The sequence below is a fragment of the Xiphophorus maculatus genome, chromosome 1, assembly GCF_002775205.1.
Source record: "Xiphophorus maculatus strain JP 163 A chromosome 1, X_maculatus-5.0-male, whole genome shotgun sequence".
Taxonomy (NCBI): Eukaryota; Metazoa; Chordata; class Actinopteri; order Cyprinodontiformes; family Poeciliidae; genus Xiphophorus; species Xiphophorus maculatus.
Window position 1 is genome coordinate 20,303,588 of NC_036443.1, and position 20,087 is coordinate 20,323,674.

A 20,087-nucleotide genomic window follows, 5' to 3' on the forward strand; every position below is an offset into this window, starting at 1 on the left:
ACTCTAAATTCTTAACATTGTTGCAACTTTGTGAGCAGGGTCATAATAAACTTGAAAGATGCAAATAATTATCAACTAGCATGAAGCTACCAGGAATCATTATCTTCCAGTTATGTCATATTCCATAACTATTTACCTTAAAGCAGTGCTACAGGAAGGGGTCATCTTTCAAAAAGATTTGTTTTATGCAGGACAATGCTCCATCACATGCATCCATGTGGCTAGCCAGTACAGATATTCAAAATAAACCGAGTCTCCTTCCTCGCTGTCATTACAGTAAAGGGAAACGGTACACCTCTTTGAACTGTCTGCACTGAAGTTAAACAGATCAAGAAACAGACTCCATAAATGGAAGGCTGTTTGTAAAAGAGAACCGTCGCCTTTGTGATTTTAAAGCGACGTCCATTCAGGTTTTGTGAGAGTTGCCACATAGATTTATCCCAGACTGGAGACGGCCTCAAATCTTGCCTGGGCTGGAGGGTTTGGATTGTTGTGCTTAATTCAAAGTCCTCTTTTCAGATTTTATATGGAAATCAAGATCCTTAAAGTCTGGAGAGTCCCCAAATTACTTGAGGTCAAGTGTTTAATTTCTACAGCCAGAGATGATTCAGGGAGTCCATCTGCTGGTCCACTGTCTTGTCCAGTCCAACATGAAAACAGCTGTCCACCAGGTTTGTTTTTAAAGTACTTCATGCTTTCCTCTGGTGATAAACCCTAAAATGATCCCGATTTAAATTTCCAGCTGGACTTGGCACCTGCCTGTACTGCCTAGAGTACCTAATTTAACAACTATGGCACTTTATTTGATGTAAACTACCAAACCTAGACCCCCAAGACAATCTATAAAAGTCTGTCAACAGGATGAGAAAACAGACCAAATGTAATCGGATTAAGGCCGCATTGAAGACACCTGGTCTTTGTTATTCATTTCAGAGCCACAAGCAGTTTGTCTCCACTGATGTAGCGAAGGAAATCCTGACCAAGTAATGAGTACATACACTGTACAGTACATGCTGACAATGAATTGGAAAAAAAGTGTTTTGTAATTTTCTAGGAAGCTGATTTTTGTGGTCATTTGTTATCTTACAACACTTAATACATCAACGTCTAATAAAACTATACGAGCTTGACCATTTGAACTGAATTACTGAATAACCTTTTGGTGATTTTCCAGTTTACTGCGGTGCACTTGTAGATGAAGCAATAAAGACATCTCAATATTCTCACATCTTTGACTAGCTCTGAATTCTGGTCCATTTATGTAAATTGATTAAATGCAAACCAGGGGATGAAATGGTATAGAAGTATTCACTTTTGATATAAAAAAAAATATGACAACACAATTTTCATGCATATTCTGGAAACTTTATCTTCTAACAAAAGTCACCGCAACAACAAAATAGCTTGAACTTCAGAAACATTTCACTATCATTCTAAACATGTCAAGTTTTATTCTTTGCTCTCTTTTTCCCAAAACTGATACTTAGAACCTTTTTTCTCCTCTAGAATAATCTTCACACCTGGGAAAAACAAAACACATAATTAGGTCTTTGTGCTGGGAAAAATATGGCATGAATAAACTATTTATTCATGCCCATTTTTAGCTGTTAGCTGGTGAGTAATCTTTCCAAAATATAAGCCAATTAGTTGGACATTTACTGAGATGTATTGTAAACTATGCATCTAGAGCTAAAGATTATTTTATTTTTTACTTCCATAAAAATCACTACATAAAGCAGTATTTTTAAAAACACCTGCAATTGAGAAGTACAGCAAGTAAAATGCATCAAAAGCTACCAGCAGTTAAATTTTGAGCCGATTTAAATCAAATAGAATAGAAATAGCCTTTATTGCCCCACAGACAATAAAACTGTGGGACAATTCAGGTGCAACAGCAGCCTCAAGATATGATATCACTCTAAAGATCAAAAAGTGTTACATATTTTTGAAAAATTAGCCACCTGATTTAAAAACATTAATTAAACCTCTATTACTTTTTATAGCTTGAATGGTTTATGACTGAAGCACTAGCACTAGAAAGATGAAACAGTCTAACAAATATACCTAACTATTGCAAAAAACAAAAATGCTGCAACCCATTTTGTACTTATGAACAAAATGCTGCAAATGCATTTAAAAGATTTAAAGCAGACCTTAAATTGTTTCACTTTTTTGGAGAACACTCTTTTGCCTTGTGAGCCTGCAAGACAGCGATTGCCTCTTCCACCTGAAAGAAAGAAGAAACGGGACAGAGATGAAAAGAACATCTTAACTCCCGGATTCCTCTGGATTACCAAGAACAGCACCAGTTTCAGCAGTGTCCTCTGCGGTCGGTATCCTACATGTTCTGGTTCTTTCCCTGCCTGAATCACATGATGGTTCATTAGCAGGCCTCAGTAGAACATTACAGCTACATTCACACTGCAGATCTTGATGCTCGAATCAGTTTTTTTTGTATGGTCATTCACAATACTTTGAAAATCTTGCCCATATCTGAATTCAGTGTGAACTATTTGGTTCCAATCTGACCGGCATGCACAAAAGAATGATAATATCTTGCACTGTACTCATTGGTGTGGAAAACATGAAGGAAATGTGCATTTACATTTCCAAAGTGTTCAACACAGATTGAAAGAGTGAAATGTTGTCACTACTAACACCTCCTGCCGGTGCACAGTATTGGGGAACGACAATGGAAAGAGGGATCAAAGTCACATCAAAACCACTTTGGTAGGTCCAACTGAAATCGCATTCAAAACGCTTGAATACAAATCAGATAAAGGACTACATACAGAAGTGACTCAAATCTGACAAAAAAACAAAAATCAGATATGGCCCATATCCGAGCCTTTACATTTATTTCAACAAGTCTAATCTGGTCACAAAAAAGAGAAAGAAAAACAATCAGATTTGGACTACATTTGCAGTGTGAACATCGATATGCTGAGAAGGTAGATGGACATTTAAATCATGGGTTGGAACCCTTGAGGATTGGAGCTGGACACTCATAAGTTAAGGACGAAAAAAAAACTACACATCTAATTCTCATTGAGAATAAACATATTCAATTCACCAAAACAAGACAAATGGGCAAATAAAAAATATTTCACTATACTTTGCCTTAATCTCATTCTTGTATCCACAAAAATTACTGCAGGTGTTATTTATACAACTTTGGGATCGACACTATTTGATACTTAATAGATTTTTGTGGAGGTATGTACTACACAGTCTATGATGACAGTCTGTCCTAATAAAGATGTGTAAAATCTGAAGGGACTGAATGAAAAATTAATGTGCCTTAGAGTTCAGGGACTCCGGTGATTCCAGCATGAGCAGCAGCTCTGAATTGTCGATCTCTAGCAGCATCCCTGTGATCTTTCCTGCCAGGTTTGGGTGAAGGGCATGAATCAGTGGATACAGTCGCTCCCCTGTGTGTCACAGCAGGGAGAAGGAAGTATGGAAACAAATACAAACAGACGACATGATAAAGGGAAAGGATAAACTGAGAGAAGACAGACCAAGGAGTTGTTTCTGATCCATGAGCGGAGCTGCAGCCAGCATTGAAGCGGTGAGAGACTCCGGGCCTGGAATGTGAGCTGCTGGTTCAGCCACAGGCACAGGAGCAACCTGAGAATGTAAGCAGTCACCACATTCATTATTGTAATTTTATTTTTCCTAACCACAAATAAAAAGCTCATAATGTTCCCACATACACACCCTAATGCTTTGATGTAAAAACCACAACACAAATAATGTCAGACTTGCACAGATCAACTTAAAAACTCGCTGACTTCTATTAGGGTGGAACAAAGCAAAGACAATATTTTTTATCTTTTTATGCATATCATTTTGAAACGCATCAAAACTCCTGTTTGAAGAGTTAGAACATTCCTGCTATTGTTTAAAGTTCATCCGATTGGCTCCGTAAATAGAAACACCACAATTGTGAAACTGTTTTTTTTAATTTTTTTTATTAGTTTACTACCAACAAAGATTTCACATATTTGTAATGGAAACGCAGCTACCGTCTCTTAAAATATTTAAGTTTGTTTCTCAATCCAGTTTATAAGTCACATAATGGAGGCCCAGCAGCTGTACCTGTGGTCTCGTCATGGGAGCAGGAACCGTAACGACATGCAGAGGGTTCCTCACTCCAGACGAATACTTGTACTGATTTCCTCTGGGCACTCCTCCAGTCTGCGTCCCTATGTTATCTGAAGGAAGAGCTCCAACACGTCAAACAGTAAGACTTCAATTAAATCATCCAGAAAAAAACCCGTTATAGTTTAGGTACTCGTCTTTTGTGAGGAGGTTATGATGCGTGGAGCCTGAGTGGAAGCTTGTCGGACTGTAGTGATGGTTGGTGAACCGCGGCGAGGAAGAGGACTCCCTATATACTGGGCTGAGTAAGGTCCTGGATGCATGAACACTTTTATTTACCCATTATCAGAAAAAAAAAGCAAAAAACATCTGTTTTAAATAAAGAATTGAAGAAATTTACCCTGGGCTCTGGGCGGCTGCCCCATCCAACGAGGGACTGGTCTCAGGTTGCTGACTGCACTGTGGTTGTAGAAAGAGCGAGTGGGAGGCTGCAAGATAAGGGGTTGTTTTGACTGAATGGAAAGCACATAAGGCCACTGGATTATTTCAAATCCCTGAGAGACTATGAACAGGGTTAAATAGAAAAAACAATTTAGATGGATAGAGTTTTCAGGGCAGAAAGTCAAAGTTTTTAAAATGATTTATGCAAATTTGCTGTTTTTAAGCCAGCAAAGGTAATTACACTACCAAAAAAAAAAAGAGTTTGTTTTTTTTGCTTCACACATTCTACAGGGCAGATGGTTGATATCAGACAAATAATCATGTTCATAATTCTCCTCTTAATAGTCCAAATAATATACCTGTGGTACGGTCATGTAGTATCCCGACTGGGGGTACGAGTCGATGATGGGGTTGCTCATGGTCCTCAGGGTAGCGAGTCTCTGCATGTACTTGTTAGTTAGAATAGCTTTCCGCTCCTCCCTCCTTTGCGCCAGCGCAACATACAGTGGCTTGGTCGCAACAATTCTCCCGTTCATTTCAGTCACTGCTTTGGTTGCTTCCTCTGGAGACGAGAAGCAGACGAAGCCGAAGCCCTTGCTTTGGCCACCTTCAGTCATCACCTGCAGTTAATGAGAGAGAATAGGTTAAAAAATGAATGGACTAAACTGTCAATATATATGTATATAATCTTTATAGCCACCATTGGGTGGATTTTGCAGAAATATTACCTTAGCACTTGTGATTGTACCATAAGGAGAAAATTCCTTCCGGAGTCTATCATCATTTATGCTATCATCCAAGTTCTTCACATACAGATTCACCCCCTGAACCATGAAAAAGAGCATCAAATTATTATTTGTTCCTTTTTTCATTCACATTTAGAGACCTGTTGAACATGTCTGGGGAATTCAGTTATGATCAACACTGAAACTTTAATTTAGAAAGCTAGTGTCTCTCAAGAGAATGAAATAAAAACAACATTCTCCTGAAAGACACTTCAAAACATCTTTGAAGTGTCAAATTTGATTAAATCTACAATTCTGGTAATCTGGGGTCAAACACAGCCACACCTGATAGCGTTGGATGCGATCCTGTTTGATCTGGTCAAACTTGCGCTTCAGCTCCCCCTGGCGCTCCATACGCTTCTGAGCGCGACCTACATAAATGGTCTTCCCATTAAGCTCCTTTCCATTCATTTCATCCACAGCCTGGGAAACAAACAAAAGGAGCAAACAATTAATCCACTTACAATTAGTTGTTGATTAATGATTCATTAGATTAAAATGAGTTCCAATCGATTAATAACATTCACTTAAACCCTCCAGTGTTGTAGTGTGGCCACCATCCAGGAGAGGGTGCCAGTGCTCATCCTTAAGTAGAGCCAGTTGACACAAAAATAAAGATGGCAGCGGGATCCCAGAACAGGAAAGTGAAACTGTCCGAATGGACAGTGTGGGATGCTACATGCACTTCATGTTGTTCCAATTTAAAATATAAACACTGAACAAGCTCCTTAAGTTTCACCTAAATATCGCTCATTCAGCTGCCTTAGCAGCTGCTACTGTAATCATAACTTCTCATTACATCTTCGCTACAAAGGCAAAGATATGATGACAAAAAAAGCAGAGGGCATAGCACAGAAAAATTGTAATATGAATAGCAACGGATGATGGTGAATTAAAACCTGGCTCCATGAAACATATTAACATTTCTAACAACCCATTTAGAGGTGCTACAACAAAAAGGCAGCTCAAGTGAACAGCACAAAGTGTCACTCTCACCACTGACTGTAGACACTCCTGGCATCTTTAAATGATAGTTTTGCATCTCTCTGTTCATCAGAAGGGATGGAGATTTCATTACACAAGAGGAAAAATTTAAGGCATTTAAAATCATTTAAGACTACCAAATAATTCAGTAATTTTAAAGCCTGAATTGTGATTTTCAAATTTGGACTTTACTTTCTTTAGATACCCCACAGAAATCCTGTTCTTTCATTTTGCTACTTCCTCGTTTCAGCATCTAACCTTGAATAAAAGGTTAGATGGTTTTATTCAACAGTAAAAAGCTGATTAACATATACTGTCTATTTATACCCACACCAATATTCTTTAGACTTTCTGGCGTGTTTCTGCTTTGGTAAACTATACGTCTGGGTTCATAAGGCGTGACAAAAGAAAAGGACTTTGGCCTGATCGTTACTCCTTTAGTAACCACAGATAGCATCAGTATTTAATTTAATACATTTAACTAATATCTCCAATAATGTTAGATGGTTTTATTCAAGTATAAACTGTTCAATATGAGTGACTGGGTTTATTTGTGCCAAACTTAAATACAGGGAAATTTAAATTGAGACAACTGAAAAAAATGCTGGGAAAATTGATCCATTAAGAGATGTTAATTATCCCATCACAAAATTTCACAGATGGTTCAGTGTCCATCTAAATAGAGCTGTGTCTTCACCAGGACTGCTTTCTGGGGTAGATTTCTACCCTGGTCTAGTCCTGGTTCCCAGAAGACTACTTTTTAACATAAGGTTATACGAAAGTTCAAATCAAAATCATTATTTCCTTTGGACATCAAAATTATTAACGATACTCATACCAATAGCCACAGTATATTGTTTAAAAGACAACTGGTTTGTAGTCAGTTTGATAAAATAAAGTCAGCTGGCATTTGCTACCTTCTGAGCATCCTCATGGTGAGCATAGTTGACAAACCCAAACCCTCGGGATTGGCCTTTCTCATCCTTCATCACCCGCACACTGAGAGTCCTCCCTGAAGGCAAACAGGTTAAGGATGTACTAATACTAAAGCACATTGCCTTGGCAGAGCCAGTCATCAACAAGAATGAGAATTTCCTTACCAAAAGCAGAAAAAACCTCCTTCAGGTTCTCGTCAGTGAAGTCGTCTCCAAAGTTCTTGATGTAGACATTGGTAAACTTCATAGCTTTGGAGCCAAACTCAACTTCCCTTTCCTTGCGAGACTTGAAGTGGCCAACAAACCTGGAGACAGAGCCAAGGAACCCAACCAGATGACAACAAATTAAAGGCAAAAATGTCAGATTTACATGTACAATATTTTTAATCAAGCTGAGGTTGGATTATGATTCAGTATTGACATTTTGTGGTATCTAGACCAACTTGTAGAAGATTCAATTCAAAACATATTCTAAAGATTTTAAAATGTGGATTGGATTATTTACATTGAATACAGATTGTCTAATAATTTTTTTGACAACTTTGTTTATAAAAACTTGAAGAAATAAAACTGTCAATGCATTGTTTGTTATTTTTTAATCTAAAAATCAGACCCAGTTTAAATAAAACTGGGTCTCAGCTTTTCTTAAATTAGGAACTTTTTAAATCTTAAAATTAGGAGTGATTTCTGGGCACTCAATCCATACTTTCCCCACAAACTTCAGCATACTTTACTATATTATTTTTAGGTGACAAATCAATAATGTATAATTGCAAAATAATAAATGGTTTCACAAGAAAAGTGTCATTACTTGTATTCAGGCATCTCCAACATCCCTAAATAAAATCTAGTGCAATCAACTGCCATCAAACGATGCCTTGTCATGTGCACTACAATTGCTAGGCTTAAAAATGCTTAAAAGACAGAAATCGGCTGAACATTTGTGGTCCAATTTACTATTAAATAAAAGTGAAAGAAATAAAGAAAGATTAATGAAAAAAATTCAATCTGCTATAGCTAAAAAAAAATCCATTTTATCATTTGTCTGTAAAAATCATGCAAATAAATATTTTTAACAAACTTTATCTGCATCAATCACCTATGTTTTCAGACTTATTTTGTGCTATTTGTCAACACTGATCAGGGCCATACAGAACCGCACTTTGGACATCCCTGCCTTGCAGTCTGACTCTCCACTAGTGGTAAGTACAGCACAAGGTGTTTGAACACTGCATTTACTAAAGAGATTAGATTTTAATTTAGAAGAATTTTAAAAAGTATTCATCACTTTCCTTCCACCTTTCTGTTACCCACTACTTTGTGTTTAGGTCTCACATGAAATCCCAATAAAATACGAGGATTTTGGTTGCAATGGCAAAACGTGACAAACAATATCTTTGCAATATACGAATTACAACACTTCATACTTCAGCTTCAGAATTAATATGGTTTAAGTAAAGCTTTCAAATAGTTTGTGTATCAGTTTTGCCTTCATGAATAATTAAAATACAAACATGAGCAACAAACCTAGACAAAGATCCTACCTATTTGCTGACCTAAGCTGGGAGAACTGACATTTTTCCCACAGGAAACGGTCCTTTGGGTTGACAATGCCAGATTCCTTTTTACCTGTCTTTTGACTGAGTAAACAACAACAACAAAAAGACACATGGAGAAATCATCTGCAAAAATTCTCTCTTAAAAAAGCAGCACAATTAATATCTGCTCACTTCTTTGCCTGGCCTCAGGTTTAGACAAATGGGCTCATGTGTGACCAATCTGGTCACACATATGGCAAAGTCTTTGGAGTGCAATCACTTTTTTCTCCTTGATAGCACTGGTGCGCCTAACTTTTTGCATTTCTGTTAAACTGTCTTTCATGCACTCATTCAAGGTAGAACATCAACACCAATCAGAGCTTCCCTTAGATATGACACTTTGTACTCATAAAGTAAGGTGATCATTTGTCTCCCCAGCCACAGGTGATATGCTCAACTTTCAATAAGAATCGGAGGAAATTACGGATGTTAAGATTATCTGATTCAAACCATCCTTGTACATTGCAAGTGCATCAATAGAGCAGCTGTGACAATTTGTGTTAGTTTTAAATTCATCAAACAACAGAAGCTAATCTGCTGGACTAAAACATGAACTTAAGTTTGTGAACAAATTCCTGTACATCTCTTTTTCTGCTGTGGAGCAGCTCCACTGTTAGGAAAAAGAGGCCCAATAAGAAAATAAAATATGGAATGAGTTTGGACCTCATCTCAGTGCATATTAATTCATGCATCTGGGCTATCCAGCTTGCAGGCCTTAGACACAAAAAGACAGCCAAAATGATGTATAACAACCAGCCTCTCAAAGGCATTCAAGACAATCATTCCTGAAGCAGTACCACTAGAAAGAAGCAGGATAGAAACTGTGAGAACTTGGGTGCACCTCAGTATTGTTGTGGTGCAGCTCACTGAAAAAGAAAGTTAGGTGCCACCAGTGCAACAAGTGAGTCTGTAGCCTTCAGATGGACTTATTTGCAAAAGCACTTTTAGTGAAAGTTTACTCACACTTTCCTGTCATTCAGAAGCATCCCATTCATTGTTTCAATGGCCCGATTTGCAGCCTCCTGAGTCTCAAAGTGAACAAAGCCATAGCCTTTTGATCCTTTCTCATCACAGACAACCTACAAATATCCAGATATTTTGAGTCATGCTAAAAAAAGAAAAATTATACAACAATCTTCAAAAAAGAAAAAAAGGCCTACCTTGCAGGATAAAATATTGCCAAAGGCAGAGAAGGTATCATACAGCGCCTTGTTGTCAATGGACTCATCCATGTTCTTGATAAAGATGTTTCCCACACCGGACTTCCTGAGACCTGGGTCACGCTGAGACCACATTATCCGAATGGGTCGACCCTTAATGACGTCATAGTTCATCGTATCTAGGGCACACTCCGCTAAAAATTATTTTAAAAAATTAAAACACCATCAGGAAGGAAGACGTATCAAAAATAAGCCACAACTTTACATACAAATGTAATACTGTACCCTCTAGCAAAGTTTTCCTAATTTACAGTCTGTCTTTGCTGAGCTTAACAAAATAATTAAGGGCATCCATGTATAAAACAATGGAACAAGATTTATTTTATTTAAGTTATTTTGAATGCAGGGGATTTTGAATCAACATCCACCTGTGTTTATTCCCATTTCTGTAGATCTGGTTTAGCAAGTCCATCACCCTGCAACTTTTCGTTGCACCCCTTCTTAAATGAATGGCTCATTATCATGCCTATGCAGAACTGACGATATCCTGATGAAGGAATTAGGCCATCATGCTTAAGCCAAAGATAGCTTAAGCAGGTAAATCTCATAAAATATAGAAACAGCAATAAGAAAAGTAATAGAAATATCAGGTGACAGTTGATCATTTGCTCTCAGAAGGAAGGCTAGCTCTCCCACACTTTGAAAACCCCCACTCTGTCAGATTCAAATCAGGACTGTAAATAAATTGTGCCCAACTGTATTTAAATAAAGGCAGCAGTACCGTCAGCTGGCTGCTGGAAGTTTATGTAGGCGTATCCTAGGGATCTGCGGGTGATGATGTCCCGGCACACGCGGATCGACATGATGGGTCCAGCAGGAGAAAACTTCTGATATAGCATGGCTTCTGTAACATCAGGGTGCAGGTCCCCAACATACAAAGAGGCTAGAGGATACGCTGGACCACTGCTGTTCATGTTGCGTACCAGCTGGATGAAAAAACAAAAGGGGGTTATGGAGAGTAGAACGCAACTATGCATGTTTTACTGCACTGGTAAATTGGCTCCCAATACCCTTAATTTTGGAAGATTGGTGATTGGCCGTTACATGTGAAGACGATCTTAACCACTGTCCTCTTTTGCTCTGCTCTGAGAGAGGTTTGACTGACAGACCTACTCACCAGTTCATGTCTGCACATTTGTAGTTAGCAATGGTCACCCCACTGTTGCCAGCTCAGTGAATTTCTTGCTATATTTAGCAACATTTCAGACACAAAAAATAGGGAATTTTCAGTGAGGCTTCTTAAAGATTAATAATCGACCAGAAAACTGCAATCGGTGCACGTACAGGGGCCGATCTCCTTAATCCATTCTGCTGCATTGATGTAGTAATTCATGCAGAACCAGATATTTAGTGCATATAGCAGCACATACACATCCTTTCAGAGGGCCAACATTTCGGTATTGAAATCCCTTGTTTAATTTGGCTTATATACGATCCCTAAAAAGCATAAGGTTTTTATTGTGAGCCTCAGGCAAAATAAAACTGTCTCCGTGTTAAGTGGAGGCTTAAAACAGTACGTAATCTAAACTTTTTTTAATTGAATTAACTTGATTATATTCTCACTTATGTAGACACCTCGGTATATACTAAATTTAAAGAGAATTCACAAAGATTTGTTGAGTTTAGACCTTTTTCCACTCAACTAGAAACGTTCTGTTTCTAGTTGAAACAGAAGAAGCAACCTGACACTCGGTGGTAGTTTTAACAGTGGGCAGAAGATTTTCAGCTGAAATGTTTAGATAAAACTATTATCTTAACATAAAAGCGGGGAAGCAAATACTTTTAAAAGTTTAATGATGTAGCTAACGGTACAAGCAACACATTTATCAAAGAAAAAACATTAAGCTAAAACAGTCGTTAGCTAAATTTTCCAGTGCGTGCGCATCACGCACTGAAAGAAACTCGCAGTTCTACAAATAAATACACCCCAACGTTTCAAACCAAATAAACTTACGTTTAAAGCGAGGATGTCTTTTTATTCAGCGCAGCAGTTTGTGAACACTTTCCACGTGAACCTCAGCTTGTTTTGATTTAATTAGCATCGCCGAACACCTGCACGCTTGCTCCGCGCAGTGCAATTTCAATTAAGACGTGAGAAGGCACTGACAAAAAGTACGTCACATTCCGCGATAAAAACTAGTTCTTAGCCTAGTAAAATACATGCAGTGGAATGAGTCCATGTATTTAAAGCCACGTTTGATACATTTTTAAAAAAAATTAACAGGACTTTCTGAACAGAAATAAAGACGTAATTTGCCTCTTATCTTAAACGAAACTTTATTTCACTGAATGGTCTTTGACACTTTCCTATTTCTTACATGTATAGTGAAACTAGAATGGTTTTAAGATACATAAACACAAAGCTAGAATTACACCAACCATTGTTTATCTCCATTTCATCACTGCTTTTTTAATAGCTATTCTAAATTTTCACAACCACGTGTGTGCACTGGGTAATAGACTGTTACAGAAGCAAATTTTAGCCATAAGACTTGTCAGTAAAAACAAAGCAAGTAAATACCTGATATACAGACAGGCTTCGTTCCACATTCACTAACTGCATTTTCATCAAGCAAAATAATGAACTGACATTTTTTTTTTTTTTTCCCCCAACAAAAGATTTCAATTTATTGGAGCATTGTCAGAGTAAACAGACCGCCAGCTATAACGTGGAATGGTGTCTTCAACTACAGTAATGTGGAATGTAGTGGTGATACATGGTATTGTGACACTGAGCTTCTTTTCACCTTCTAAAACCTGATTTTTAGAGGCAATTATTCCCACCAGCTAGCTTAAATAGCCGAGAGATTCACCTGGGTAAAAACTGAGGTCAGGGTTTATGTTTTTGTGGTCTAACTCGTTCTATGAGATTTTAAACAAGCAGATGCTGCTACCTTAAAAGGAAAAAAATGCAGGAGGCTGCAAGAGAAAGCCAGGCACAAAAGCTTTTTTGGAGAAAACAACCGCTTTAAGAGGAATATTTTGCAAGCAGGGTTGATACAGTGTGGCAAGACATTTTCAATTAACATCAATAAAAGGTTACTTTAGGTTTTACATACAGATGATAGTCAATCTTGCAAAATACATGGAACCACATTTACGCATACAATTTTCATTGTACTGAGATCAAGCAGCACCAGAACAGTGAGAAAACTACAATGACAATCTATACTTAGTTCAAAAAACAATAAGGAGCACTGCTGTTTTCAAGATGCCTAATAATGTGGAATGTCTTATGTCTGAACAAATCTATTATGACAATTTACGGGGTCCCTTAGAACTTGAAAACTGAATTTGTGAACATGATCAAGGAATATTACACCAAGATGTCAGTGTCACAATACAGCCTGCCTCCTTTCTGTATGAGCCCACAGCAGAATTGCAGTTAACTGAATACAGGATCGTACGTGTCTGGAACAAAAACAAAAACTATTTTGAGGGTTGTGAAGCAAATGGAAAGCCTACCATCACAGTGTTTGGTGGAAATCAACTGCCAGTTTAATTACCATACAATAAAACCTGTAAATATCATGAGGAATCACAAATAAGAAAAGTAACAAAAAAAAAGGGATGAAAAATGCACACCAAACTAGCTGGGATAAAGGAAGTTGGAAGGACGATTCGAATTCACAACACCCCCCTCCCCCCCAGAAACACACACGCGCAATCATTTCACACTCGCTCGCACTTTCACACTCACTACATACAGACCTACACACGAAGCTGACAAAAACAACAGCAACATGGACTCACTAATCAATACAACATGTTTCCACAAAGTGACTGAATCTGCTAACAACTGAAAATTACCCTGTCACCTCACAGTGAACTGAGAGGGGTAAACTAGTTGGTCAGGAGCAATTCAGGCTGCTTGTCATACAGAAGTGGGAGGGGCTGATGGAGTGGAGGGGGGGATGTATATAAGCTGTCTGTGTTTAAGATAAGAGTGTAGGTGGATTAACAGTGCAATTCCATTAGTTTTCCCCGTCTCCGGTCTCTCCCTCATCTGCCTGGTTTTCTGATGTCCACAGCTGGAGAAAGAAAGCAAGAGAAAAGTTAGAGTAATATTTGTCGGGAAAGACATCAAGATCACACAGGATAGCCCAAATATGGAACTCACAGTCAGGTTGTCCCTTAGTAGTTGCATGATCAGGGTGCTGTCTTTGTAAGAGTCCTCGTTCAAAGTGTCGAGTTCAGCAATTGCTTCATCAAATGCCTGACAGAAAAAAAAATATCCAAAAACCACAAAACTTAAACTTCCACAATAGTTGGTCTAATTTCCTCTGATTTATACCATCTCCAAATTGTTAAATTTAAAACTGATCGTCAATCAGTTTGCCATAGTTTTACATAAAAAAAATAAATAAAAAAAAGAGACTACAAGTAGATTGTTAGTAGGGTTTGGTTCATACCGTCTTAGCCAGGCTACAGGCCTTGTCCGGGTTGTTGAGGATTTCATAATAGAAGACTGAGAAGTTGAGAGCCAGGCCAAGCCTAATGGGGTGTGTTGGCTGCATCTCCCCCTTGCTAATGTCAAAAGCTTGCTGGTACGCCTGCTGGGAATTATCCACTGTATCTGTATTAGCAGAAGAAAAAAAAATGAAATGATCAATTATTAACAAACTTTTAAGGTAGACACCAGAGCAGCAAAAAAAAGAAAAGAAACTAATACGCTGTCTAAGCAGAATACTTTAATAAGTTTACATAAAAATGTCTCAAACACCAAGGTAGTATGCAACTCAAGTTATGAGACGTTTTGTGTTTTCCTTTGATTTCTGTTAAGGAAATATTACCAAAGTAAAAACTGACGGAATTTTGAAGCAGAAAATATTCTGTTAAAAGAAAATTTCCAGTTTGACAGAAAATGCAATTGTTTTATTTAAATATTCTTTTGAGAATCAGGATTTTCATGAGCGTTTTAATCATCTTTCAAATCCCTATTTTCAAGTCAAGTTAAACATTGTTGTGCGATGTTTAAGTAATATAATTACCCTTCTTAGAGTCTCCAGATGCAACCTCAGAAAGGTATCTATAATAGTCGCCTTTCATCTTCAGGTAGAACACCTTGCTCTCAGCAGCAGATGCGTTGGCAATGAGATAGTTGTCCAGTAGCCCCTGAAATCAATACACGAGATAACCAGTTTAGAAACATCCCCTGGAATACAAGAAAGGGCACAGTTCTCACAATTAAACGCTTACAAGCACATCATGGCAGATTTCTTGCAGTTCAGCTTCTATCTTCTCCCGGTATTCACGTGCCATCTGCTGTTTTTTGTCATTGCCTTCAGTCTTCTGCTCGATGCTGGAAATTACACGCCAGGATGAACGACGTGCCCCAACCACATTCTTGTAGGCCACAGAGAGAAGGTTACGCTCCTCATTCGACAGCTCTGCGCCTTGCTCTGTCACTGACTTCATGGCTGCAGCCATGTCATCATAGCGCTCAGCCTGCTCAGCAAGCTTGGCCTTCTGTACCAGGTCGTTCTTATCCATTTTCTAGACTGGAAAAAAAGAAGAGGCAATGTCAAGAGCTAGATATGTGAACAGTACACATGGGTAGTCATATTTTAAGGTGGATAGTTCACATTTCTATGGAATAATCATAACTTTCTGTTGAAATTAACACCGTTTGCTAGCTCTTTGGTAGAAACCATTATGTTATACAGAAATTATGTGTAAGTTTGAACTGGGCCCCCTGGCAACTGGGTCAGCCATACACATCACTAGCTAAGGTTTAGCTGTTAGCTCGTTCGTAGCACTCCCCAATCTTGACTCTTCCCTAACCTGCTATGTGTTCACTCGTCAGCATGCACAGGTGTAAGGTGCTTAAATTTAACACTCGTGAATGTTTTATTGGATCAATATATTTCGAATTAATCCCCTAATCTACAAAACCAACCGAAGCTTTCCCGGGTCAGCCTTTAATGCCCTCCCTTGAGGTTGCTAGTAGCGCTAGCGGGCTGCAGTATTTAATGGCCCAATATTAACGCTATTTTGACAAATACGTCAGAAGTGGTTGAAGTTTTCTATTAGATTACATTTAAGGGTGTGTCCTTAATTGACCAGAGAACGCGCAGGGAGATAATATGTCGTGATAACGCAAAACGAATGGAGAAGCTAACAGTTGGCTAGCTACCGTCGCCTGGCTGCCGCTGTCTTTCGCTAGGCCAGTAGAGAAAATTTCAACGGCCACGTTAAATTATTTAGAACAAGAACGGGACAGCAACGGTTCTTCTTGTGGAACTGTTAAACCAGACGAGAACAAATCGTGGCAATTCGGTGAGCTACGTGAACGTTTTAGTGTATTTTCCCCTGCTGTAAGACTCGGCCCGCCCAGGCTGCCGAGCCTGTCAGAACAAAGTGTCATGGAATCCGACCGTCGGTTAGCAGCTAGCCTAGCCTCTCGGTTATGATGGCTTCTCAACAGGATCCAGCCGCACACGATGAAAAACAGCTCTTCTCCCGCCGAATTACCAATGAAAAGGTAGTGCTATCGTGCGATATTCCGACGCGCTAGGTTACTACACTTACAAAATTGGTGACTTTTAATCCTGCTTTTTTTGTCGTTTTTTTCACTCTCTGGACGATTCAGCCTCCGTCCTCCGTCTCGCTCAGCGTTCAGGGCAGTACCACTTCCGCTACACTGGCACTTCTGTTTCCTCCTTTCTCACCACACATCTGCCTTACGTAATGCAGGCGCTGCTTTTCTGCCGAAGATAAAACATCGTTTACGAAGACTAAGTTAACTTGTTACCGTTTCAGAACGAGTATATTAGCTTATATGGTTGTATGTTTTTAATGTCTTCATACTTCTTATATAATCTGTTGCAGCTCTTCTAGGCTTCGTACTAAGATAGAACTGATTTCCAACTTCAGAGTGTTGTTGCAAAATTTCTCTAAGCATGAAAGTTTGTTCAAATCCACATCAATAAAGTCTGCATGTTATTAAATTAGACTCTTCTCTCTTCCCTTAAAGCGTCACCACAGCGAACAGCTCATGTGTCTGTTTAGTACTGTCTTCTGCATCCTCTATCCAAGGTGTCTAACCTGCAGATGGCTCCTTACAATGGCTCTGAACTGAAGCTAAAAATGATAAAGAGTCAACTTAATGCTTTTAAGTACAGACATAACAAATGCGGCTTTTAGCAGATTTTCAGGTTTTTCCTTGAATAATTTCATTGAAATTTCACAACATATTGCCACTAAAAGTACCAATATTTTACTTGTGTTCCAATTTTCTTGTCATTAGGTTAAAAGCAATGTGCTCTTTCATAAATATCAACATCCCATGGAAGAAGATGTATCCATCCTATTTTTGCAAAACGTAAAAATAGAAATAAAATGGTGGTACAGTATGTACATATCATTCATGATAAATAGTAGTTTCAAATACTTCCTAACAGGGTAAGTACCCAGTTAAGATACTTTTAACTATGAACCTAATTTGATGTTATTGATAAAATGTGTGAATAGGCAAATACTTTTTTATCAGAAAAGTAAAATGTTTGGATACATAAAGCCTCCCCTTTTGCTTCATGTATTCATCATCAGTGTTGATGCAAAGCAGGCTTCAACTCTCCATATCACACTTCACACAAGAACTGCCAAAAGTCTTGGTATCAATATTTAAATACAAACTATTTAATGCACCAAAGTCAACAAGAATGTACTAAAACTACATTTTATTACAAGGCAATGTATCATTTTTATTTCTTTATTCATTTAGGCAAAGCTTATTGAGACTTTAATTCACTCAAACGCTAAACAATCAGAAGTCTAAAATATAACAATCATCTGGGCTTCCCAAAACCTTTAGTAATGTCACAGCATGTCAAAGTAATAAGAACATTTTAGCATTCAGCTAATATAAATAATTTTGCTAAATGGACTACCAAAATGTGTCTGATTTAATTTCTGTGAGAAAAACTATGTGTTCAGTGTTATACAGTTTTAACTGTGTAATTACACTTAACATTACTTTGAGGTTAAAAGTCAATGTTGCATTTTAAAAGTAGTAATAATTGTTGTTGTCCAGTGTTTAATAAAAGACCACATTACATATTTCAAAATTGTAAATTTAAACCACTATATTTTTAAACAAGGTTAACATACAGAATCTCCTACCAGCTCATGCCAAGTCACTCCACATTTGACTAATCTCAGACTTTATTTGTTCTAAACAGGCATTTAATGAAAACTGAATTGAAATGTTTTTCTGCTCACAGCTGAGGAGGCAGCGATCTCTTTGACTAGGCTCTTCGACAATAATGCATCCATGGATTTTAATCTTTGCATCCATTTTTCTCTCTGTCAGACCTTTAGCTCAAAGAGGATGAATCCATGGAAGCAAGGCAACCTGTAATGAGTGTCTTCTGGTGTTGATGTACCATTCAAATAAATAAACAGGTAAAACAGGTTTGAGGGTGATAGAAGAAGAGCTGAGAAACACTTTTTTACCTTTTTTTAGACTGAGATTGTGAATATTCCCGATGACGGCCTCCAGCATGATGTGGACCCTGACATGGCAGCAGTTCAGGAGGCCAAAAGTGACATTTATTAAGGAAATTAGTTTTTGAAAACTGTTCAGTCTGATTATGTAACACTTGTTGAGGTGTTTTCCACTTCTTTTTTTTTTTTTTACTGTGATTCTGATGCAATAAAAGGATTGATTATGTGATCCCCTCAAAACTACATGTGTCACATTTTAAACAGCAAAGTGACATTGGTGAGACCACTGAGCTGGACTGTTCATTAGGCAGTCTGGGCATGTATAAAGAATCTAAAGAGCAGATGTGACCTTTTTCAGAGCTGCCAGCATGTCTGATGTGTGTCTGCCTGAGCGCATTCGTTAAATGTGAGGAGATTTCCCCCTGACCTGGCTGCTGTGCCATCACTGCCGAAAGAAACTGCATACCTGCATACACATTTCAACAAAATCTCAAAAATAAGCAAACAAAACTCTATTGACCTGGGTAACATAGAATTAATTATATGCTATGCCTTGTAAAAGTATTCACACACCAGGGACTTCACCTTTTGTCAAGCTGGTAGCACAAACTTTAATGTATTTCATTAAAATTTGATGATAGACAACAACATAAAGTAGTGCATAATTGTAAGTGGAAAGGAAGTACAATGATTTTCAATATTTGTTTCAAATAAAAATCTGAAAAATCTCTACATTTCTATTTAGCCTCCGTGAGTCAATTCTTTACAGAACCACTGTTTGTTGCCAGTACAGCTAACAGCTTTCAGAGTGCATTTCTCCCAGCTTTGCATAGGAAGGGAATGAAAGTTTTGTTTATTATTGCAAAAACCGCTGTTGCTAAGCTTTATTCAAGTTGGCTATAGGTCTGGACTTTGACTGGGCCATTCTAACACATGAAAATGCTTTGCTTAAGATGCTCCTGTTGTAGCACTGGCTGATGCCTTCACAGAGTAAGTGCTTTATTTTTATTCATGTGACTCAGTTTGAATTATTCTGAATGCAACTGGGAGTATTTGATGTTATTGAAGGGTTTCTGACTAAAAGGGATCAATGCTGAAAGATATAGATTTTTTTTATTTGTATATGTTCAAAGCCATCCATCATTATTTTCCTCATCACTGTAACAATGCAAAATGTGGAACTGTTCAAAATACTTCGAAGATAATGAACTAACAGCAGTGTCTAAACTTACAGAATCCCTTCGTATTTTTCACCTGCATGTAAGGTCTATTGCAAGTTTTTTTTGTTTTAATTAAAGAGAAGAGAAAGACGTACAGTTAATCCTTTTAGCACTTCAGGCTTTTTTTTCCTTTCATTTTTTCCTACAGAACAACAATATCTCAACTATAACGGACGAGATGTTCTGCAAAGGCGACACCAGCCACTACATACGATCCAACCTGGACCGTGTGAGGCTGAATGGGGACCCCATCAAGCTGTCGGGATACCCAAACAGTTTCATCTGCCTGCAGTCTCTTTCTGTCGGCTGGTACAACTGACACATAAAAACGCACAATTTCACTGAGTGAATG

At 38.1% G+C, this 20,087-nt stretch overlaps 2 protein-coding genes and 1 pseudogene across 3 annotated transcripts; 1 reads left to right on the plus strand and 2 right to left on the minus strand.

Annotated features, from left to right (window-relative positions):
* Positions 1-1,343: 1,343 nt before the first annotated feature.
* Positions 1,344-12,188, minus strand: LOC102230133 (embryonic polyadenylate-binding protein-like). 2 transcript variants are annotated; one of them, XM_023331892.1, is made up of 17 exons: positions 12,022-12,188; positions 10,789-10,993; positions 10,008-10,201; positions 9,811-9,926; positions 8,794-8,889; positions 7,415-7,554; positions 7,232-7,326; positions 5,616-5,753; positions 5,274-5,369; positions 4,905-5,165; positions 4,505-4,592; positions 4,298-4,417; positions 4,102-4,217; positions 3,522-3,630; positions 3,301-3,431; positions 2,154-2,227; positions 1,344-1,520 (listed from the first exon to the last, which is right to left on the minus strand). In XM_023331892.1, the coding sequence occupies exons 2-16, from the start codon at positions 10,979-10,981 to the stop codon at positions 2,165-2,167; spliced, it is 1,956 nt and encodes a 651-aa protein (XP_023187660.1). In that variant the 5' UTR covers positions 10,982-10,993; positions 12,022-12,188; the 3' UTR covers positions 1,344-1,520; positions 2,154-2,164. The 2 variants fall into 2 exon arrangements, with proteins under 2 accessions (XP_023187660.1, XP_023187666.1); XM_023331898.1 differs by lacking the exon at positions 8,794-8,889.
* A 139-nt stretch (positions 12,189-12,327) lies between these two features.
* LOC102230394 (14-3-3 protein beta/alpha-1) lies at positions 12,328-16,708 on the minus strand. Its single transcript, XM_005805652.2, has 6 exons — positions 16,599-16,708; positions 15,267-15,568; positions 15,059-15,182; positions 14,480-14,643; positions 14,188-14,283; positions 12,328-14,098 (listed from the first exon to the last, which is right to left on the minus strand). The coding sequence occupies exons 2-6, from the start codon at positions 15,558-15,560 to the stop codon at positions 14,042-14,044; spliced, it is 735 nt and encodes a 244-aa protein (XP_005805709.1). The 5' UTR covers positions 15,561-15,568; positions 16,599-16,708; the 3' UTR covers positions 12,328-14,041.
* On the plus strand, positions 16,480-20,077 carry LOC111610033 (annotated as a pseudogene).
* The last annotated feature ends 10 nt before the right edge of the window (positions 20,078-20,087 follow it).

Coding starts and splice junctions, on each gene's coding strand:
- LOC102230133 (XM_023331892.1), bottom strand. CDS start 10,981: ATGAACAGCAGTGGTCCAGCGTATCCTCTAGCCTCTTTGTATGTTGGG. Junction 8,890..9,810: donor CTTCTGAATGACAGGAAAGT/GTGAGTAAACTT, acceptor TTGTTTACTCAG/TCAAAAGACAGGTAAAAAGG. Junction 3,432..3,521: donor GGATCAGAAACAACTCCTTG/GTCTGTCTTCTC, acceptor TGTGACACACAG/GGGAGCGACTGTATCCACTG.
- LOC102230394 (XM_005805652.2), bottom strand. CDS start 15,560: ATGGATAAGAACGACCTGGTACAGAAGGCCAAGCTTGCTGAGCAGGCT. Junction 14,284..14,479: donor CCTGTAGCCTGGCTAAGACG/GTATGAACCAAA, acceptor TTTTTCTGTCAG/GCATTTGATGAAGCAATTGC. Junction 14,099..14,187: donor TACTAAGGGACAACCTGACT/GTGAGTTCCATA, acceptor TTCTTTCTCCAG/CTGTGGACATCAGAAAACCA.